Below are 25102 nucleotides of genomic sequence, written 5' to 3' on the forward strand. Positions count from 1 at the left end.
TATGCTCTCTGTTTCAATCAATAAATGGAATTGCTATACTGAGTGCATACCATCACAACACGATTTTCTCAAGTGAGCTGCATTCTATAGGTTTGAAGTTGAGAAGGAAACGTGCCTTGATGCCATTGCCTGCGACACCTGTTCATGTGGAGACAGCAGTTTTCATCGACAGGGATCTATTTCAGCACATGACTCACAACTTCCCCAGTGACACTGAGCATGAGCTTGTTCGTGTTGTTCTTGCCATGATAAATGCTGTAAGTACCATTGCTGCTGAAACTGTTGACATAATGCCATGTTAAGTTTTCTGCAGTTTAGTATACTTAGTTTTCATTCAGTAACTGTGCCAAAATAAGTAGGTTTACAGATAACACCAGTAGAAGTCTGAGTATTGCTTTTGAAATATGCCTGCCAAAGAAGATACGAGGGTTGTTCAAATAGTAATGCCCCACTTTTTTTTAAAAAAAAGCCATTAATATACACAGACAAATGTCATTGTTGGTGCTACATATTTGATGTTTTTTTCTGTGCACCAGTGAAGTTTCGAATAGTTCTGGCAGATGGCAGAGCCATAGTATGACCCACATTACAAGCAGCATGTTATTATTGAATTCTTGCATGCAGAAAAAGAAACCGTGGTGAACATCCATAAACATTTGTGTGCAGTGTATAGTGATTCTGCAGTTGATAGGAGTACAGTTGGGTGATGGGTAAAGAAAGTTACAGCCTCAGGAAATGCAGAAACAGAGTTCCATGAGCAGCCACACTCCAGTCATCCTATCACAGCCACTTCACCAGTCATAATGAATCATGCAGATTTCATTATTTGTGCCAACCAGCATAGCACAACACGACAATTGGCTCTACAGTTGTCAGTCAGCATTGGAAGTGTGTCTGCAATGATAGAGACTCTTGGATATTCAAAGAGGGGCTCACAATGGGTTCCACAAATGCTAACAGTGAACCACAAGATTCAAAGAAAGGCTATTTCAATGAATTGTCAGCACTTAAAGATTCTCTATGGGGGACATACTTTTAAGATGAAGAGTGTGTCAGTCAAGCAATGAAAATATGCTACGCCTACAGGACAATAGCTTTTACCAGCAGGGAATACATGCTCTTCCACAATGTTGGTGTACAGCCATAGAACGTGATGGAGACTATGTAGAAAAATAGGACATGGACACGGCATGTTAGTGTATATTGTCACCTGACTCTTAACAATAAATATGTTCTGAGAAAATAACATGGGGTATTACTTACTGAATGACCCTTGTGCTATGTCCCAACATCTTACTAGAAGAGAACATATTTGTTAATAGAATCATCTCGATTAAAAACTGTTGTTCATGGCCAGAGAGATGAGGTGATAATGTTTGAGAAATACCTACACACCCCAGAACAAGGAAGGTTACTAGCTGACACTGGTAAGAGCAAATATATGCAGGGTTATTCATACCCCCAGGTTTCAGAAGATGAGTGCTCGAAAACTACAAGTCACACAGAATTTATACATATATCAGTGGGCACAGCATCTCTTCAAGTTTTTAACTCATGTTACATGTGCTCAATATCGATGCCATTAGTGATGTGGCAAATGTCAGTATGAGTTGAAGATCATGTTTGTGCAATTAGTTGAACTCACTGCTAGTTCAACAGCAGCAACCCATACTGGAAACTTGTTCATTAGTTTGTCTATCTCCAGGCATGAGCTAATTCAGTACAACAGTGTGGAGTGGATGATCTGTCTACATGTTCTGATTTGGCTGTCCATAATGGTGTGCTCTGCAACTATATCACAGTGAATATTATGAACTGAAACTTGGAGAGATGCTCTATTCTCTAATAGACAGAGGACAATAATAAATAACTTTTTCTTTGGTGATGCTCAAAGCAAGAAAATAACTGTGTAACCAGCAACAAATGTTCTCCCTGACCATAAATCACTGTTCTTTAGGATAAATAACATGTTGTCTTAGAGTATGGATCGTCCTCAGTGGCAACAGTTAGAATGACTGATGACTCCAGGACAAATATTTTTTTTAAGAACAGTTTACCAGAAATGCACTGGGGTGAAATCTACAATGAACCAAATGCTAACATAAGCTTTCATCTGTTCCATGACAAATTCATATCACTGTTTGAAAATAGTTTTCCACATAAGCTAATTAGAAAAGGCATTAAACAGCCATGTAAAAAACCATGGATGACTGGAGGGATTAAAGTATCTTGTGAAAGGAAAATGGAAGTATATGTGTTGGCAAGAACATACAGAGATCCTGTAGTGTTTGCGCACTACAAAAACTACTCAAAATTACTAAGAAAAGTTACTAAAAACCAAAGGATATGCATGTAATGTCAGAAATCAGTAATACCGACAACAGACTTAAGATTGATTGCTTTACTAAACCATGAAACAATTTAAATTGTATGGATTTCATCATGTAAAATATTGAAATTCTTATGGTTTAAAATTAATTTCTTAAACAGTAACTGGCAATGAATTTTTAAATCTTATTACATTTGTTTTTTATAGTCATAGTTAATTATTACTTCTATATACATATGATAAATGGTACTTCTTATAGCACATATCTTGTTTTAGTTTAGGTACTCCATTACCATGTAAAAGCTATTTCAGTTTTGTTTTTAAGGAGTTCATCATATCTATATCTTTTATACACTGCAGTAATTTGTTACATAATATCGTGACATTGTACAATAAACTCTACAGAGTTTTAGCCTTATTTTTCTGTCCAAATACAAATCGTAGCGGTTTCTGGTTTTATAATCATGTACTAAGCACTTTTTAATATAGTGGTCCCTACTTTTTTAACTTACATAACACTCTGAAAAATATATTCACAAGATACAGCTATATGTCTAGTACTTTGAAAAACGTGAGGCAGTGAGCTGCGTTTCCAGTCTTGGTCATTACACGTATTGCTCTTTTTTCAATACGAATACAGTTTGAATATTTTTCTTATTCACTCCCCAAAAAATTATGCCAAAGCTATAACAGAATGATTATAAGTAAAATATACTGATCTGATTCATGAAACATCATACTGATGTAAGAATTCGGAGGGCACAGCATGCTGTAGACATTCTACTACTAAGGATTTTTACATGTGCTTCCAAACTTAATTGTCAATAAACATGCATTCCCAGAAATGTTGTGCTTTCCACAAATTTTATAACTTTATTATTTATTTTCAGGTTGCTGTAATCTCTCTCTCTCTGCTTATACCAAAGTTTATAGTGCCTGTTTTCTTTATAGTAAGAGTGACTCTATTGTTTATTGTCCATTTATATATACTGCTAAGTGTTTCTTCAGTTTTCTAGTCATTTGTTAGTGATTAGTACATTACAGTCAACTGCAAACAATATTGATTGTCCATGCTTGATTCCTTGTGGGAAATCATTTATGTAAACTGTAAACAGTACTGGACATAGCAGCTACCATGTGGTGCCCCTGTATTTATATATTTAGGGTCAGAAGTATGTTTTTCAGCATATTTGGAGCTACTTATTATATGTATAATTTCATCAACTGCACTTTATTTTCTAGATATATCTAAAAACACTTTTTCACCTCTCCCATATTTCCATTTCATCTAGCTTATTTAACAGTACTTTGCAGTCAACTGTGTGGAAAGCTTTTGTTACATCGAGGAATATACCTGTTGTATAATTCCATTTATCCAGTGTCTTGTCAGATATGTTTTTGCCAGTTCAGTAACTTTCCCTGGTCAGAAACCAAATTGGTCATTGGATAGGAGGTTATATTTATTTAAGTAGTTCATAAGTCTGTCTTTTACCAAGGTTTCTATGCTGAAGCGCAAAAGAAATTGGTATAGACATGATTATTCAAACACATAGATACGTAAAGAGGCACGATGCAGCACTGTGGTTGGCAATTCCTATACAGGACAACAAGTGTCTGCTGCTACAATGACATGTTATCAAGATTTAAATGAGTTTGAACATGATGTTATAATCAATGAATGAGTGATGGGACACAGCATCTCTGAGGTAGCAATGAAGTGGGGATTTTCCTGTATGATCATTTCACAAGTGTATACTGTGAATATCAGGAATGTGCTAAAACAACAAATCTCCAACATTGTTGTGGCCAGAAACAGATCCTGCAAGTATGGGACCAATGAAAACTGAAGAAAATCATTGAACATGACAGAAGTGCAACCTTTCTGCATATTGCTGCAGATTTAAAGACTGGACCGTCAAGAAGTGTCAGCATGCGAACAATTCAATGAAACATCGTCGATATGGGCTTTCAGTGCCAAAGGCCAACTCATGTATCCCTGATGACTGCGTGTTACAAAGCTTTATGCCTCGCCTGGAGCCGTCAACACCAACATTGGATTGTTAATGACAGGAAACTTGTTGCCTGGTCAGGTGAGTCTTGTTTCAAACTGTATTGAGCAGATGGACGTGTACATGTATCCACATCAGTAGGGGGCTGTTCAAGCTGCTGGAGTCTCTGTAATGGTATGGGGCATGTGCAGTTGGAGTGATACGGGACCCCTGATACTTCTAAATATGACTCTGACAGGTGACACATATGTAAGCATCCTATCTGATCATCTGCATGAATCAAGTCCATTGTGCATCCTGGCAGTCTTGGACAATTTCAGCAGGACAATGCGACATCCCACACATCCAGAATTGTTACAGAGTGGCTCCAGGAACACTCTTCTCAATTGAAACACTTTTGCTGGCCACCAAACTCCCCAGAATTAACATTATTGAGCATATTGGGATGCTTTGCAATGTACTATTCAGAAGAGATGTCCTCCCCTTTGTACTCTTACGGATTTATGGATAGCCCTGTAGGATTCATGGTGTCAATTCCCTCCAGCACTACTTCAGACATTAGTTGAGTCCATACCATGTCATGTTGCAGCACTTCTGAGTGCTCGTGAGGTCTTTACACGATATTAGGCAGGTGTACCAATTTATTTGGTTCTTCAGTGTATTGTCTTTCTACAGCAAAGAGTAGTGATAGTGGCCTATATTTGCTACATTTTCAGTGTCACTTCTTTGAAGAGAGACAGTAATTTAGCATATTTTAAGTAGTAAGGAAAGCAATCCCATTTGAATGTTTGGTTTATAGTGTCAGCTAACAATGATGTTACATTCTCTACACAGTCCTTACTCATACAAAGTTGTACCTCATCTAAACCTTCTGAAATTTTGTTTTTCAGTTTGCAAATTGCTTTATAGACCTGCCCTTTGTTGTGATTACATGGAATTTAGTGACACAAGGCAAAGGACAACCAGTCACTTTAGTAGAGGCTGATTGTCCTTTGTCTTGTGTAAAAGATGAGTCACAGGTAGCAAATATATTTAATAATCATTTGTTAAATACAGTAGAAATTATAGGGAAAATAGTTCAAGAGAGAAATCACAGCAGTGCGTTGAAAAAGCAACTCTCATGAAATTCAGTCATTTGAATGTACCACTGACTTCCTTTTCTGAAAGTAATAAAATTACATATTTTCTCAGAAATAAAAACTCATCTGGATTTGATGGTGTTTCCAGTAGAGTACAAAATATTTGGTAGCATATGATAAGCCATGTTATATCTGAAATATGTAGAGCATCACTAAGTCAAGGAATACTTCCAGAGAGGCTGAAATATGCTATTGTCAAATCCTTCTTTAAGAAAGGTGATAGGAGAGATGTCAAGAGCTAACAACCTGTTTCACTGCTGACATAATTTTCCAAAATCTTTGAGAAGGTGATGTATTGTAGAATACAAAATTTTGATAAGTATCTCACCTGAGCAACAATGATATCATCAGCAAATCACAGCTTGGATTTCAGAAAAATTGTGCTACTGAGACTGTCATTTATGTGATCACTCACTACATTTTACAGGCATTAAATAATAAAATAACGCCACTTGGTATTTTCTACAGCCTATTTAAGGCATTTGACTGTGTGTCAATCACAGTATTCTCTTCCATGAATTGAAGTTTTATGGGACTCATGGTATAGCCAACCAATGGAAAACATCATATCTAACAAAAAGAATGCCGAAAGGTGCACTTAGTAATTCAATCAATATAATCTAGGGACATTATTCTAACAGTGGAGAAATCATGTATGGAGTTCCCCAACTCTCTGTCTTAGGTCCACTATTGTTCCTCCAATATGTTAACGATCTTCCATCTAATATACAACAAGGAGAATTGTTTCTTTTTGCAGAAGACACAAGTACTGTAATCAATCCAAGCATACATACAGAAACAAAAGAAATAGTAAACATTGTTCTTAAAAGTATCATTGATTGGTTTTCTGTGAATTCTCACCTTCAGATTTTAAAGAGAGACAACATATTCAGATCAGCATATCATAATTTTTTGGGGAAACTCTGGAAACGTTACACGGATCTTAAAATTGCAAAAAAGAATCGTTCGCAACATGTGCTCTGCACAGCCGAGGGCATCATGTAGACCATTATTTAGAGATCTAAAAATATTAACTGTTCCCTCTCTATACATCCTTGAGGTGATTCTTTTCCTACGCAGGAGAGCTGATCTATTCAAAAAAAAATCATTTTGAACACTCGTATGACACGAGACATAAAGAAAACTTTATGCTCACCTCTCATCGCTTAAAACTGCGTGCTCAGACTCCTCAGTATATAGCCATGAAAATTCACAACTCTATAAAAGGGTGTGGCATGATGAGTATGAAGGTAAATATTTTAAAAAGCAAGTTACATGATTTTCTAATTAAACGATGCTACTACTCTGTGGAAGATTTCATGAAGGATGAAGTGATACTTTGAGCTGGATCCCTAAAATGGAATAAAAATTTCTGATAGTTATAGTAGATGTAAATGCTATAAGTTTGACAAATTTTAAGTAAGTAAATTCTTCACAAAGTATTACTGTAAGTATGACAAAATTGTAAATAAGCTAATTGTAACCTTGACGTGTCTCCTGTACATCAGACATATGTCCTGAAATATTGTACGTTATGAGATAAATAAAACACATTTAACACATTTAACATTTAACATTTAGAGGTTACTACACCAATGATAAGTGTAACATTTGGTGAGTTAAGTGACCAAATTGATAAAAATTTAAACTGGAAAAAGCATATTTTGGAACTCCTAAAACAACCTTGTTCAGTTACATTTGCACTTAGAATCACTAGAAATCATGGGGAGAGACAAATCAGTAAGTTGACATATTTTGTATATTTTCACTCAATAATGTTACATGGAATAATTTTCTGAGGTAACTCATCTTTAAGAAAGCAAGTCTTCATTGCTAAAAACATGATGTAAGAATAATATGTGGCACTCACTCATGATCATTTTGTAGACATGGAGTGAGGCAGTTTCACTACTACTGCACAGAATATTTATCCCCCGTGGAGTTTGTTGTAAATAATGCATTGCAGTTCAGCCAGAATGGAAAATGGCATTCATCACTGCGCATTAAGGTTGTCTTTTGCACAACAAGGGGCACACAATGGTGCAACTGAAATTTTTGATAACTTACCCAGTGCTATATAATGTCTGACATGCAGCAAACTAAAGTTTGAAAACAAACTGAAAAAGTTTCTCTTCAATAACTCATTCTATTCCGTAGAAGTATCTGTATTACTGCAATGTGTGAAAGGCGCAGAAGGTGACATATAAGCAGATTTACAAAAGTCTTTATTAGCAAGTTCTGCCATATGGTAGGTACGGTACTCTATAATGTCTCTATCAACAAAACTTTCAAGTCCAGGAACACTAGGTACTCCTGTACCTCCACGTAGGTACAGTACCCTATAATGTCTCTAATGAAAAAACTTCCAAGTCCAGGAACACTAAGTACTTGTGTACCTCTGCATACAATGGCTACAGTGAGCCAACCATTACCATGATCAAAAGTATCATTATTGTCAACACTAAAATTTAGTCTACAACCACAGGAAATACAAAGTCCGTCGACAAGTGCAGTAGCAGCAACACTCTTAACTGGTATGCGGTTCTTCTTGTCCCCAGCTGTTGTGGCAAACTCGATGTTCTCGATCGTTTTATAAACTAGAACGGCGATGAAATCTCCTGTAAGGCATTGTGGCGGCATTCTAAGCAGACAGTTTATAAAACGATCGAGAACATCGAGTTCGCCACAACAGCTAGGGACAAGAAGAACCGCATACCAGTTAAGAGTGTTGCTGCTACAGCACTTGTCGACGGACCTTGTGTTTTCTGTGGTTGTAGACTGAATTTTAGTGTTGACATTAATGATACTTTCGATCATGGTAATAGTTGGCTCACTGTAGCCATTGTACGTGGAGGTACAGGAGTAACTACTGTTCCTGGATTTGAAAGTTTTGTTGATAGAGACATTATAACGTACTGTACCTTACAGGAGAATTTGTCGCCATTCTAAACAGACAGTCTATAAAACCATCAAGAACATAGAGTTCACCACAACAGCTGGAGACAAGAAGAACCGCATACCAGTTAAGAGTGTTGCTGCTACTGCACTTGTCGACGGACCTTGTTTTTTCTGTGGTTGTAGACTTAATTTTAGTATTGACATTAATGTTGCTTTTGATCCTGGTAATAGTTGGCTCACTGTAGAAGAAAAGATAGAATGAAAGAAAGGTGGGGTGAAGGGGGAGAGAGAGAACTTTTAGATATTCAGAATGTTAGCCATATTTACAAATTAATTTGTGAAAGGAATGTAAAATGGCTCATTACACCTCATTATGATTTATCATGCAAATGATACATGGAGCATGAAACTATCTATGCATCATTTTTCTGTATGTTTAAAAGTTTTTCCATAGTTGTCCTTTAAAACCTCAGCAGTACATATGAAAAGCTCTGTGTTGTAGAAGTGATTTATCCATACAGCACATACTATGGATCTCCTGCTCCCTGGGGCCCTGTATCCCAGTGCCTGGTTTTAACAGTTTTTGTTCATGTTTACTTGTACACACTGTAACTGACCAAATGACCACAGTGTTCCTATATCTGTTCTCATTGGGAACCACTTTTCTGGGTTTTTACCATTGCTCTTCTATCTGACAAGCAGAAAAGACAGTTGCATGCAGTTGCACACACTTACCTATACAGACTGTCTGGATACTGATTACTAAATATTACAGATTATCTTGAAACATAAAAACCATTGTATTATAAACTTATAATTTTAGATCTGTGGATATAAAAGCTATTTCACATTGTGCTCTATACAATTGTGCCACACACTAAAACCCTGTGCTTAGCAGTGGAAGCTAAAAAAGAGTTAGTGAAAGAGGGTCCATGATAGTTGCAGTGGGCCCAGTATAGCTGTTTTGCACATCCAGCTCAAACAGTAACGCAGCACTTCAAATGACTACTGGCTGCAGTGCTGTCTGTTGTCAGAGGACTACTTTTGCTGACTCTGCTGTGGAAACCTGATACCGTGACATTTATCGGGGGTCAATGTGCCCACAGTCATATCTGAATGAGTCAAAAAGTCAGGCACACATAAAAACTAAGTACAAATGTGCTGAACCATGGTAGACAAATGATTGGCAAACCTTTAAAATACAATCAGTGAGAAACAGGAATAAGAAAGAACCAAAAAATTGCGCTACATGATCACTAACCTCAATGCAAATGAACAGCTTTCAGGGTATTCAGTTATGCTTAGTGGACTATTACATTTGGTGTGTGAGTACATCAAAAAATGATTTTTACCTGAGTTTTGCAACACTGTAAGGCAGACAGTATCTGTCGACCAATATTGTGGTACAAGTTATTCACAAGTAACAGCAGAGCAGAACATCTAACTAAAATTCTTGTACTAATTTGTAATAAGTAATATGTGGTTAAATAAAGTAGCATAGCAAAAAATATATTCATAAAATCAAATTACCTTCCATTAGAAATGTGGAATGCACGTGACAACTGCGATATCACTTTCAAAATGATGGAGAGCAGCAGTGAGTCATTGTTTCCTTTCTAGCTTTATGTAAACAAATCCAGATTCAAGTCTTGAATGAACTGTCACAGAAGCCTGAAAAATAGGGATTGACATACTACGATATGTGTTAAAAGTTTGAAATACTGCACTGATAATGGCTAGCTGCTAGCTGAAATCTGTATTTGCTTGCTAGAAAGGGAACAATGACTGATAGCTGCTCTCCATCATTTTGAAATTGATATTCATCAAATATTGGAAAATAGGACTGCATGTCACTGACTTATTATTTCCAGTGCTTTAAAAAGATTGTGCAAGCATGTGCACAATACCCTAAACAGTATTATTATTTTTAATTCAAAACTGTTAGCATTTAAGTTTTATGTTAAAAACTGGGCAGTGTGCTTATGTGGGCCCCATGACTGTATCATGCCCGTAACATGTACTATGACCTCTGGTCACAGTTCTTCATGAACGGAGTCCTACCACTGAGCTGTTGAAGCAATTATGATTAAAACTAAGAAGTAGCACATATCATATAAAAAAATTTGTGCGACACCATGACACCAGACTGTCAGGAAGTGTGACAACAAATGGTTCATCTTATCATTGCCTTCATAAAGAAATATGCTATTGATTACTACTATTTTGTGAAAAGATTACCCATAGGTATTGTATCGAGGCAGAGGTTGTGTTATTGTGATTATTATTTTCACTAGCGACATCCCACAGCATGATCATTCCATTTTCACATGTATCTGAAATGACCAATCTCTCAATGCAAACCAACCTTCATACGATTTTCAAATATTCAAGGCTGCTTACCACTTAAATAGTTATATGGCGTTGACAATAGAGGTGCCCTCCCTACAACAGCAGTATCTGGAGTAATACATTTCCTTTCAATACAGCAGTAAGTTCCTTCAGTCTCCAATTTTGCTTGCTCATCCACAACCAATGCCACGTCTACTAAATGAAATTACGTATCTCCAACCTGAATTGCCATTAATATGGCGATTATATTTCATATGAGAGTTAGTTACTAACTATTTGCATTCAGTTTTTATATTTTGCTTTAATAATTCAAAATTTGCAGTAATGTCAAGTTTTGACATAACCATCTGACTTCACAACACACTTGGTCCATTGTTGCACAAGTTCCCCAATTTCACAGATATCTATATACGTTTTTTTTTTATTTTTTATTTTTTTATTTTATTTTTTTTTTTATAGCAACAACCAGACTTCACCTTGTTCCAAAGACTACCACTGTAATGGGCAATGGTTTACTTTACTGTCAACTCCTTTTTCAATTAATGTTACCAAACTGGTTATTTTGAATCCCTTAAGCCATGAACATAAATTTCTACTCATGAATATTTTTTTGGCAGCATAATCCGCCTTTTGCTTGCTCATTCAATGTGATGAATCTATGTTTCTTCTCTAGTCGCATTTAGTTTCAGTTTCACCTCCATTAGCCTGTAAGTCTATTAAGTGCAGTCAGATTACGAAGCAATTGTTCTTGTCCTATTTATTTTCTTGTTCTGGGACCTATCTCACAGACTACGTTATGATTGATCTTGTGTGTAGGATTATGACTAATATGCATTTGGTTTGCTACTTCATTAACAGTCATTCATCGCATTTTGAGACCAAGAGCACGGCCTTTCTCTTGTTGGCATCAGTAGTTTATGTGGCCTGACATCTGTCTCTTTCACTGCGCTTCACATATGTGCAATTGCTTTTGAAATGTTCAACCCACTGGCAAACATTTCAACAAAAAACTTCTGTTCCGCTTTGATAAAAATGTGCAGCAGCCCAGCCACATTAACTTCACATCAGCAACATAAATTGGTATAGTAGCATTGGAACTCCTTCACCAATCGTTGTTAAACTGTTACAATATTCTGTTGATTTATATCTATATTCAACCACAACATTTCCCTCGAATAGCTGCCCTAGTCTAAGTCTCTTTTTCCCTTAGTCTAAGTCACTGTACCACATTACTTTATGATTCCCTAATAAAATGCATACTAGAAATATTACCTCACAGATCATAAGTAGTGTGTTTAATCACAAACCTGTGGAGAATTTTACTTAGCCAATTCAGTTAGGAGACTACATGACACCATTAACAACTGCACATTCCTGGAACTGATCTATCCTCTCATCAGACATATGCTACTGAAGCTAGAGATAGTGTTAACCATTCTCTGTGCATTGGTCCAAGTTTGGCGGTGGATAGGAGATGGGGAGAAGGAGTCACATTCCACCACAGTGCTTCTCTTTACGGATTGCAGGTGTATCATACTTAATTGGATTATGGTGTGGTCTTTTGCCACAGTGGTATCAAGTTAACATTCAACAAAAAGACAAAATACTCTACTCTTGTTTATGAATCTGCATCAGCACAACACCTTCAACAGGACTCTGTTTTATTACAAATTTAGAAGTGGACAGCATTCTTTTGACATTCATTTGTAATTTACATTTCTAGTGACTTTATTGTTGGCAGGACATTAAACTTTAGCCTAATTTAATTTTGTAGTGAGTTGTAAAATTGTTGTAAATTGACATGAATGCAGCTCCTGGTCAGTAATGTTCCTATCCAACAAAATAATTGCATTTATTAACTGTGCAAATACCTCCTCAAATTTTGTACTGATACTTGATAAGTGTGTAAGAGTTTTCATTCCTTCTTTCAGGTTCAGTTATTATATCATGATCCATCTCTGGGTAGGCATGTGAATTTTGTGCTCAAGAGATTGGAAATCCTCCACACAGATCCGCCAGGTCTTCATCGTCACCACAACATTGACACATTTCTCAGTAGTTTCTGTTCATGGCAGAGTACGCAAAATACTGGCACAGATTCTGATCCATTCCATTGGGATCATGCACTCATTCTTACTGGTCTGGATCTCTATGTTGTCAGCAAAAATGGAAAGCTCAGCAGTCAAGTAGTTGGTGAGTTCTTGCAAATCATTAGGTAGTGAAGGTGTTTCAAATGTGCAGTTTTTTTGCTTTTTGTATATAATCTTCTTCTACAGTTTCTGATGAGTCTCTAACAGATGCTGAATATTAGCAAAGTAGGCTCTAATTATAAATAAGCCAGTAAACTTACATAAATTAAAGGGTCCCTCCATTAGAAAATATTCATTTCCAATATTTAAGTAGTAGACACAAAAAAATCAACAGGCAATTTCTCTCCTTATGTCAACACATAAAAGCCTTCAAAATGATTAGTAATAGGGCTTTTCATTAATTGATACAGGGAGAGGATTTGTCCATTGTCTTTTTCATCTACTACACCATTTCTTCCCTTAAACTTGCCTCTGGAAACAAAGTCAATATTTTATTATATACAAATTCATTTCTCTCTTGCAATGGCCAGATTAATTAAGAAAAATTATTTGTTTCAGGCCTGGCTCCTGTTGCGGGTATGTGTGCTCCAACAAGCAGCTGTACTGTGAATGAGGGACGCCATTTTGAAAGTGTTTATGTTGTGGCTCATGAGATTGGACACAAGTGAGGAAAACTGCAGTATAGGCCTAAACATAATCTTGGTATATCATTTCGAACATTAACCAGATGTGTTAAAAATGCTCATAAATTATGGATTAACCACTATGAAATGCGTACACTTGCTTATTTCTCCAATAAAATTCTGTAACAGGGTAAATCCTTAACAAAGGGCATAACAATATGCCCTACAGCACAAGAACTACTGTGCAGTTCCAATCTATCTGTAATTCATACTGACTTATTATTTAAAAAATATAGGGCCTTGTAATCTATAAGCTTTCCTGGCACTTTTTGAATAGGTCATTGGTAATGTTAACTGGAAAATATGTTAAAACCACTGATATTTCTGTGGGCAATGTCCCTGTCATCCTCAAGGTACAAACTGCAGTTTCTGTTGAACCATCTTATACAGTATCCTTTAGCTCCAGCTTCTGTTTGTCATTGAAAATATACTGACAATAATTCGGGGTAAAGTGGCACTCCACTATATTGCAGCTTACATATATCAGCATACCTGAACACCGCCTACTGCACACTATAAACAAGAATAACAGGATGTATTGAATCATGAGCAACACTGCTCTAATTAATGTCCTTGCACTTCACTCTATGAGGGAATTTGAAGAACATTAAGTATACCACCCAGATGGTATTAGAGAGGTGCTAGTTGTGCAAATGATCACTTGTTGTTGTTGTTGTTGTTGTGGTCTTCAGTCCAGAGACTGTTTTGATGCAGCTCTCCATGCTACTCTATCCTGTGAAAGGTTCTTCACCTCCCAGTACCTACTGCAGCCTACATCCTTCTGAATCGGCTTAGTGTATTCATCTCTTGGTCTCCCTCTACGATTTTTACCCTCCACGCTGCCCTCCAATACTAAATTGGTGATCCCTTGATGCCTCAGAACATGTACTACCAACCGTTCCCTTCTTCTGGTCAAGTTGTGCCACAAACTTCTCTTCTCCCAAATCCGATTCAATACTTCCTCATTAGTTATGTGATCTACCCATCCAATCTTCAGCATTCTTCTGTAGCACCACATTTCAAAAGCTTCTATTCTCTTCTTGTCCAAACTATTTATCGTCCATGTTTCGCTTCCATACATGGCTACACTCCATACAAATACTTTCAGAAATGACTTCCTGACACTTAAATCAATACTCGATGTTAACAAATTTCTCTTCTTCAGAAATTCTTTCCTTGCCATTGCCAGTCTACATTTTATATCCTCTCTACTTCGACCATCATGAGTTATTTTGCTCCCCAAATAGCAAAACTCCTTTACTACTTTAAGTGTCTCATTTCCTAATCTAATTATCTCAGCATCACCCGACTTAATTCAACTACATTCCATTATCCTCGTTTTGCTTTTGTTGATGTTCATCTTATATCCTCCTTTCAAGACACTATCCATTCCGTTCAACTGCTCTTCCAAGTACTTTGCTGTCTCTGACAGAATTACAATGTCATCGGCAAACCTCAAAGTTTTTATTTCTTCTCCATGGATTTTAATACCTACTCCGAATTTCTCTTTTGATTCCTTCACTGCCTGCTCAATATACAGATTGAATAACATCGGGGAGAGACTACAACCCTGTCTCATTCCCTTCCCAACCACTGCCTCCCTTTCATGTCCCTCGACTCTTATAACTGCCATCTGGTTTCTATACAAATTGTAAATAGCCTTTTGCTCCCTGTATTTTACCCCTGCCGCCTTCAGAATTTGAAAGAGAGTATTCCAGTTAACATTGTCAAAAGCTTTCTCTAAGTCTACAAATGTTAGAAACGTAGGTTTGCCCTTCCTTAATCTAGCTTCTATGATGAGTCGTAAGGTCAGTATTGCCTCACGTGTTCCAACATTTCTACAGAATCCAAACTGATCTTCCCCGAGGATGGCTTCTTCTAGTTTTTCCAGTCATCTGTAAAGATTTTGCGTTAGTATTTTGCAGCTGTGACTTATTAAACTGATAGTTCAGTAATTTTCACATCTGTCAACACCTGCTTTCTTTGGGATTGAAATTATTATATTCTTCTTGAAGTCTGAGGGTATTTCGCCTGTCTCATACATCTTGCTCACCAGAATGCAAAGTTCTGTCAGGACTGGCTCTCCCAAGGCCGTCAGAAGTTCCAATGGAATGTTGTCTACTCCGGGGGCCTTGTTTCGATTCAGGTCTTTCAGTGCTCTGTCAAACTCTTCACGCAGTATCGTATCTCCCATTTCATCTTCATCTACATCCTCTTCCATTTCCAGAATATTGTCCTCAAGTACATCGCCCTTGTATAGACCCTCTATATACTCCTTCCACCTTTCTGCGTTCCCTTCTTTGCTTAGAACTGGGTTTCCATCTGAGCTCTTGATGTTCATACAAGTGGTTCTCTATCTCCAAAGGTCTCTTTAATTTTCCTGTAGGCAGTATCTATCTTACCCCTAGTGAGATAAGCCTCTACATCCTTACATTTGTCCTCTAGCCATCCCTGCTTAGCCATTTTGCACTTCCCGTCGATCACATTTTTGAGACGTCTCTATTCCTTTTTGCCTGCTTCATTTACTGCATTTTTATATTTTCTTCTTTCATCAATTAAATTCAATATTTCTTCTGTTACCCAAGGATTTCTACTAGCCCTCATCTTTTTACCTACTTGATCCTCTGCTGCCTTCGCTACATCATCCCTCAAAGCTACCCATTCTTCTTCTACTGTATTTCTTTCCCCCATTCCTGTCAATTGCTCCCTTATGCTCTCCCTGAAACTCTGTACAACCTCTGGTTCTTTTAGTTTATCCAGGTCCCAGCTCCTTAAATTCCCACCTTTTTGCAGTTTCTTCAGTTTTAATCTACAATGGATTGTAGTCAGAGTCCAAATCTGCCCTTGGAAATGTCTTACAATTTAAAACCTGGTTCATAAATCTCTGTCTTACCATTATATAATCTATCTGAAACCTGTCAGTATCTCCAGGCTTCTTCCATGTATACAGCCTTCTTTTATGAACACTTATTTTTGACAAATTCAACACAAACTTCAGATGTACAAACGAATATGCTGATATCGGGCAGTGTAATAAATGTAAATACATTTAAAAGACAGTGTCATTTTCCTTTTTTGCCATGTTAATTTTATTTGTCCACAACTAGTTTCTTTGTTCTACACCATTCTCAGATGATTTTATGGCTCTGCAATAGAAAACTTTGTCCTACATTTTGAAGTGTCAGTGTCTTGAAATTTGTATTTTCTATTTGTTTCGGTTCACAAATGCTATCGTATTGGTTTGATGCCTTGACAAGTCAATATATAAGACATAGGTTTCTATTGCAGAACACAAAATCACTTAGGAATGGCCTAGAAGGTTGAAACTAGTTGTTGAACAAATAAAATTAATACAGAAGAAGTGGAAAATGACACAATCTTTTAATAAATACAGTGCCGGTGAACCACCATGAAGAAAATGTAAACAACATTTAACATTTTAAAAGACCCAGTATATTTTATTGAAGCAAATATTTTACATCTTCAAGTGGTTGCAATAGTCACTGCTGCAAGGCATGACTAGTGATAATTGTATGGCAAGGTCCAAATTTAAGTTTGGCAGTTGCTGCTTGAATATCACTAGCCATAAAGGGAGGCGAGACAACAAGGTGAAACCAATGAATACTCAGTAGTTTCCACAAATCATGTCTTTAGATTTCAACTTTCCAGTACATTCACAGTAGTTAGTGCCAAATTGTATGTAATCTTTATGGTGTTGCAAAAGGTGAAGCATCTTTGAACAAATAAATTTCTGCTTCACTTCTCTCAGCACATTAGAAAAACTGTAACTAACATACCTAGAAAAAAATATAGGGCTAATTTTCTCTTCTGCAAACAAATGGAGAACCAAATATCATTCTTATGGGTAATGGGGGACATACTTATCTGCAAAAATGAGCAAACAGACAAAGCAGCTGCAACACAATGCTCCAGTCCCCTACAAGCTGTCATCTCACTGTAGAGTCAGAGAGGTAAGGACTTGTGTAATAGCTTCTCTATTATCGGAAACTGTAAGGAGGGCCACAGTCACACAATGGGGTGATCCTTGTGGTTAATGGGTCCAGGCAGACAGGTTGTTTAGGTTAAAGCCAAAGTCCAGACAAACAACAACCAAGATGAATAGAATAAAAGAAACTTCATATACAGTAAATAGGGGCAAAGCTAAGGGCAGCACAACTTGCTTCATAAAAATATCAGGGGAATAAAAGATAAAGTAGATGAGTTATTAGTGTGTTTAGATGACCTCAAAAATAAGAATGAGATTGATGTACTCTGTCTGAACACCATGTAACTGTGGGGATGTGTAGTGTCAGTATAAATAGGTATAATTTAGCAACTGACACTTGTACACAATCTGTATATTTAGCATGCAGTAAAGGAGACAAAAGAAAAATTTGGAGTAGGTATTAAAATCCATGGAGAAGAAATAAAAACTTTGAGGTTTGCTGATGACATTGTAATTCTGTCAGAGACAGCAAAGGACTTGGAAGAGCAGTTGAACAGAATGGACAGTGTCTTGAAAGGAGGATATAAGATGAACATCAACAAAAGCAAAATGAAGATAATGGAATGTAGTCTAATTGAGTTGGGTGATGCTGAGGGAATTCAATTAGGAAATGAGACACTTAAAATAATAAGGGAGTTTTGCTATTTGGGGAGCAAAATAACTGATGATGGTCGAAGTAGAGAGGATATAAAATGTAGACTGACAATGGCAAGGAAAGTGTATCTGAAGAAGAGAAATTTGTTAAGATCGAGTATAGATTTAAGTGCAAGGAAGTTGTTTCTGAAAGTATTTGTATGGAGTGTAGCCATATATGGAAGTGAAACATGGACGATAAGTAGTTTATAAAAGAAGAGAATGGAAGCTTTCAAAATGTGGTGCTACAGAAGAATGCTGAAGATTAGATGTGTAGATCACATAACTAATGAGGAGGTATTGAATAGAATTGGGTAGAAGAGGAGTTTGTGGCACAACATGACTAGGAGAAGGGATTGGTTGGTAGGATATGTTCTGAGGCATCAAGGGATCACCAATTTAGTGTTGGAGGGCAGTGTGGAGGGTAAAAATTGTAGAGGGAGACCAAGAGATGAATATACTAAGCAGATTCAGAAGGATGTAGGTTGCAGTAGGTACTGGGAGATGAAGAAGCTTGCACAGGATAGAGTAGCATGGAGAGCTGCACCAAACTAGTCTTAGGACTGAAGACAACAACAACACACTTGTAGATCTAGGATGGGCTAACGAGGAGTTGCCATTTCATAGTACAAGGGTATAAATACAAAACTTTTAGAAGCAAGCAAATTTTGTGTCGATAAGCACTTTGAGTTTTGTGCATGTGAACTTCAGCTAGATTCTGTAGTATTGATATTAGCAACAGTATACAGGTCCCCATTATGAGACTGGGAGCTATCCATAAAAAAGTTTGACTCCTTATTATGCTGTCTGCCAGACAAAAAGAAGAAGTTGTTAATCTGTGGTGATTTCAATGTAAACTTTGTAAGTAATTCTGATAGGAAAAATGAACTAGAAGTGTTATTAACAACATATAACTTAGAATCAGTGATAAATTTCCCTACATGTATAGCTCAAGACAGTAGCACTCTAATAGATAATGTATTTGTACAGAAAGAGGATGCAAAACCCCTTTTTGAACATTGTTTCCCAAAGAAAATTACCAAATGTAACACCACACACTTTTGAAAGAAACCTTGGATTACTACTGGAATTAAAGTGTCTTCAGAAAGTAAAAGAAAACTGTATGAGACAGAAAGAATTAGTAAAGATCCAGAAGCAGTTTTACACTATAAAAATTATTGTAACATACTGAGAAAAGTTGTAATGAAATCAAGAAATCTGTATGTTAGAGAAGAAATTAACAACTTCAGCAATAAAATCAAATCAATATGGAAAGTTGTTAGAAGGGAGACAGGAAAAGTAACCACTGGGGTAGGTAGTATTACTATTAAAATGAATGAGACCATCCTAACCAACAGTACACAAGTACCTAATGTATTTGACAACCATTTCTTAAGTGTAAGAGAAAAAAATTGGTGAGAATAGTTCAAAAGAAAAAGCCAGGCAGTACATGGAACAGTAAGTTTTGAAAAATTTGAGTCATATTAAGTTTCACCAAACAACCTCTTGTGAAATAAGTAAAATTATTAAATCTTTGAAAAATAAATGTTCTGTGGAGTAGATGACATCTCCATTAAGATATTAAAACAATGTGGAGCAATTACACCTGATGTTCTGCATCACATGTGTAATGCATCACTAACTCAAGGTATTTTCCCAGACAGGTTCAAGTATGTCATTGGTAGACCTCTCTACAAAAAGGGGGACACCACAGATGCCAATAATAATTGGCCAGTATCCTTGCTTACAGCATTTTCAAAAATCTTCAAGAAAATAATGTACTCAAGAGTGGTTAGCCATCTCAACAGTAATGGGATACTTAGTGAATCACAGTTCGGGTTTCAAAAATGCAGTTCCACAGAGACAGCAATATATAATTTCACTGTCTACATAATAGAGTCTTTAAATAGTAAAATGTCACCAATAGGAATTTTCTGTGAGTTGTCCTAAGCATTTGATTGTGTGAACCATGGCATTCTATTACAGAAATTACAATTCTATGGTATAAATGGAATATTATATGAGTGGTTTAAGTCATACCTACAGAACAGGAAACAAAAAGTTTCTTTATATGGGTCAAGTGATTTTAATAAGTTTGCCACTCCATTTAACTGGGGTGAAATTGCATTAGGTGTTCCACAGTGTTCAATCAAGAGTCCCCTTCTGTTCTTGATATATGTGGATGACTTCCCTTCTTATCTGAAACAGGAAGCTGAACTGACACTGTTTGCTGATGATGCGAGCATAATTGTTAATTCAGTAAAATAAACTCTAATTGAAAATGATACAAATAAGGTCTTTAGAAAAGTCATGAATTGTTTTTGTGCAAATGGGCTTGACTTTGAAAAAAAACACAGTGAATCCCATTTTCTGCTGCAAAAAGTGCAGTTCCTTCAGTAAATATAACACATCAGCAGAAGTCAGTAGATGAGGTAGGGCATACTAAGTTTTTGGGTGTACATAGAGATGAGAATCTTAATTGGAAAATTCATATTTTGAATCTTCTAAAGGGACTAGGTTCAGCAACTTTTACAATCAGAATAATTGCCAATTTTGAGGATACAGAAATGAGTAAGCTAACATACTTTCACTCTCTGATGTCATACGGAATAATATTTTGGGGTAACTCAACACTTAGACAAAAAGTATTCACTGCTCAAAACAAAGTGGTCAGAATAATGTGTGGGGTTCATAATCGCACATCTTGTAGGCATCTTTTTAGAAGATTGTGAATTCTTACAATAGCCTCACAGTACATTTATTCACTAATGAAATTTCTTCTCAACAACATGGACCAGTTTAAAAACAAGTGACATTCATGATTATAATACCAGAAAAAAAAGACTTACACTGTTATTTACTCAACCTATCCTTGGCACACAAAGGGGTAAAATATGCTGCTATAAATATTTTTTTTTACTAATTACCAGATGAAATAAAATGGCTGCCAGCCAGCAGTAATAGCTTAACAAATAGATTGAAATCATATCTCCTTGACAACTCCTTCTATACCATAGATGAATTCTTGAATAGGAATAAATAAATCTACAATTATAGTATATGCATGTTGTGCCATTTAAGGGAATAGGGTAAATAATAGAAATATTAATCATTAACTCTGTATTGTATTGCATATATATATTTAAAAAATCTTTTTTCATATGTGCAGTTCTTGTGCACTTGACACGTTCCACATCGTTACGGCTACTGTACCGTGCGACTGATCAATGGAACACACAACCAACTAACTAAGGATAGCAAGTGGTGAGGAGCAATTGCCAATGACCACTGTCTGTCAATAATGTACCTACAAGACCAGCCTGATGTGTCTCTGAGTAAGACACCTCACTGATGTGTGGTGCTAGTGGCACACAGATTACTGTACACTAGATTTTATATTTTGAAGGTAGAGGAGAATCAAACTTAAGTGGGAACCTGTCCTCTACTTTAAATGACAATAACATCATCATATTAAAACTTCCAGAATTTAATGTATTGCCTGGCCTCCAGCAGAAGACATTAATGGAGTGAATGATTTTGTTTTCCCCCTTGTGTGTGTGTGATTCTTTTCTGACTCACCGTCTCCCCAGCCTCAGTTTTCACTTGTACCTCTTTTAGATGTACCTCTTTTAGGTGCACCTATAGATGTACCAGTACTGTTTCTACCCTTCACATCCATAACATCATTACTTCAGTTCTGTTAATATTGCTATGAATGGTCTTTCACAGTGGTCTGCAATTGGTCTCTCTCTCTCCTTTCACTCTCTACAGCTGCATACATACTCTGCAAGCCAACAAGATGAATGGTGCAGCATACTTTGTATCACTGCTGGTGACTCCCTTTCCCCTCCATTTGCAAATGGAGCAATGACCTATATGCTTCCATATGAAGCCCTGGTTCTCTTATCTTGTTTCCGTGGTCCTTATACAAATGTGCATTAGCAGCAGTAGAATCATTCTATAGTCTGTTGTAAATGTTGGTTCTCTAAATTTTCTCAACAATATTGCATGTAAAGAATGTCTTTTACATCCATGGCTTCCAATTTGAGTTCACAGAGCATTTACAGAAACTATCTAGCAGAATGCCTCTGAATTGCTGTGATGTCTTCCTTTAATCTGACCTCATGCGAATACTGAAAACCAGAACTTTACTAAAGACTGGGTACAGAAGTGTTCTATACATGGTCTCCTTTATAGATAATCTACACTTTCCCAGAACTCTCCAAATAAACTGAAGTCAACCATTTGCCTTCCATACAAGTGACCTTGTGTGTTAATTACATTTTATGCCTCTTAAAAACATTACATCAAGGTAGTTAATCAATGTGACTGTATCAAACAGCACACAACTAATACTGAATTTGCTCTGAATTTACTCATCTGTTGTAACTTACGTTTTTCCACATTTAAAGCAAGCTGCTATGCATCATACCAAATAGAAATTCTGACAAAACCACCCTGTACCCTCCTATAGTCACCCAAAAATGAAACCTTCCTGTATACCCCAGCACCATCAGCAAACAATCACAAACTGAAACTTCCTGGCAGATTAAAACTGTGTGCTGGACCGAGACTCGAACTCGGGACCTTTGCCTTTCGTGGGCAAGTGCTCTACACTTGAGCACTTGCCTGCGAAAGGCAGAGGTCCTGAGTATGAGTCTCGGTCCGGCATACAGTTTTAATCTGCCAGGGGTTTCATATCAGCACACACTCCACTGCAGAGTAAAAATCTCATTCTGGAATCACAAACTGCTGCTCAGCCTATCTATCAGGTTGTTTATGTTTACCGAGATCAAGAGTGGTCCTATTACACTTCCCTGGGGCACCCTTGAAGATACCATTTTCTCTGATGAACATTCACTACCCAGAGCAATAGGCTGTATGACTATGCACAGCTCAATACTTTCATAATAAGCCTTTCCATGGTACACATAATTTATTCAGTGTCTTCAAATTGAGTTTGTTTAGGACTTTTGCAATGTAGTTTCTGACTAAACAGAGCCTTGATAAATCAGATGAGATGGTTAACATATAAAATTTATATATTCTACAGATGAATATGATAACAATATTATCTATGGTTGATAACCAAACATCTTACAGAAGCCCTTTGGGGATCTTGGGAGTCTTGTATCTCGTACCAATACATTTACTCTCTAATGGTATCTATAGTTAATAATAAAAGTGAATTTAAGATGAACTATGGAATTCACAGGTACAGTACTAGAATCAAAAATGATTTTCATACAGACCATGCATCCCTATCTAGGGTTCAGAAAGAAACTGTATGACCCAGTGCAAAAGTCTTTAATAAGCCAGTGGCAGTCCTGGAGTAGGAAACTGAAAATAATTTGACAGAATATTTGAACTTACATATGCAGTTTCCATTGATACTTATGTTCAAACTTTTTCAGTATACAAGCAATAGGTAGTGTTCACTGTCGGCCACTGTGGCCGAGCAGTTCTAGGCGCTTCAGTCCAGAACCGCGCTGCTGCTACAGTCACAGGTTCGAATCCTGCCTTGGGCATGGATCTGTGTGATGTCCTTGCGTTAGTTAGGTTTCAGTAGTTCTAAGTCTAGGGGACGGATGACCTCGGATGTTAAGCCCCATACTGCTTAGAGCCATCTGAACCATCATCTAGTGTTCACTGAACTCAGAAAATTTATATGAAAGATTAGTACGAAGTAGCAGATAAAAATAGCAGCTCTGTAATCTAAATATAATTTCCATAATTATATCAAGACTAGTCATAATTTGTTCTCAGTATACTTTACCAAAATAATGTTCGGTGGCTGCTTTTTTTGTCTGTTAGTCTATAACTTGAATACTACCATATTTATGAGAAGACTCCTTCATAAATTACAAGTTTTATGAGCCCTGAAAAAAATCATATCATAATACACCTCTTGAAGATGTCACTAGGAAAGTGATACTTTTGAAATCAAGAGCTCAAAGATAGCTCAGAGATTAAGAATAAAAATGAGTTATATGCGTGTGTTTAGTGAAGTTGGAAGTCTACATTTTTATTTCTGATTTGTGTGTGTCTGTGTGTGTGTGTGTGTGTGTGTGTGTGTGTGTGTGTGTGTGTGTGTGAGAGAGAGAGAGAGAGAGAGAGAGAGGGAGAGGGGGAGAGAGAGAGAGAGAGAGAGAGAGAGAGAGAGAGAGAGAGAGAGAGAGAGAGAGAGAGAGAGAGGGGGGGGGGGGGGGGGAGATAGAGACAGCAGATTGTTGCACTCAACACAGTACTCAGTGAAGGAGACGGAATTTATACAAACAGTGCAAACTGTGTTGTTTAAAGATACTGCGTAGTTCTTAACTTACCAGGTGAAAATGAGTTACCTAGCACTGTGTGTTCGCGTAGGATGTTGTCTATTTGCTGAGTGAGCTATCAGGACACATATGAAGGAGGCATTTCAGACCCCTGGCAGCCACCCAGATTTAGGCTTTCAGTGGTTTTTCTACACCAGTTAAAGCAAATGTCAGGATGGTTTATTTAAGAAAGACACAGCCAGTTCCTCCACCATCCCAGCTTGTGCTCTGTCTTTAATGACCTCACAATTGATAGGACTTAGACCCTAATCTGTCTTTGTTCTTCTTTTAATTGTTTGTGGTTTTAATTACAACAGTATCTGCATTCATATGATGAAAATCAAGATGAAATGCAATTTTACAGGTCCTGTCTATTGTGTTATATTGATAACAAATAAAAACAATATGCAGCTGAATCCACACCTTTAGAATAAAACAAAATTTCTTCGGAGGAAAATATTTGAATGTTTTCATCTGCAAGAAGTGTAATTATAATTGTACAACACAGTAGGGAGTGAAAAATTGCAAAATAATCCAACATCCTCATCTTCAGGTTGACGCAATCAAAGATACTTCTTTGGTTAAAACATGCAGAACACAACTTCTTGAGTAGTTTATCTAATGTTAACTTCACTTAACCATATTATTGACTGAT

General features: G+C 36.8%; 1 protein-coding gene across 1 annotated transcript in view; it reads left to right on the forward strand.

The window, feature by feature from the left end:
• LOC126354035 (A disintegrin and metalloproteinase with thrombospondin motifs 7-like) overlaps positions 1-25102 on the forward strand; it is a 423933-nt gene that overhangs the window by 304219 nt on the left and 94612 nt on the right. The window contains exons 5-7 of the mRNA XM_050003371.1: positions 91-257; positions 12656-12917; positions 13373-13478. Coding sequence (XP_049859328.1) covers positions 91-257; positions 12656-12917; positions 13373-13478 — 535 coding nt within the window. The remainder of the gene's footprint in view (positions 1-90; positions 258-12655; positions 12918-13372; positions 13479-25102) is intronic.

Source organism: Schistocerca gregaria, chromosome 3, assembly GCF_023897955.1.
Source record: "Schistocerca gregaria isolate iqSchGreg1 chromosome 3, iqSchGreg1.2, whole genome shotgun sequence".
Classification (NCBI taxonomy): Eukaryota; Metazoa; Arthropoda; class Insecta; order Orthoptera; family Acrididae; genus Schistocerca; species Schistocerca gregaria.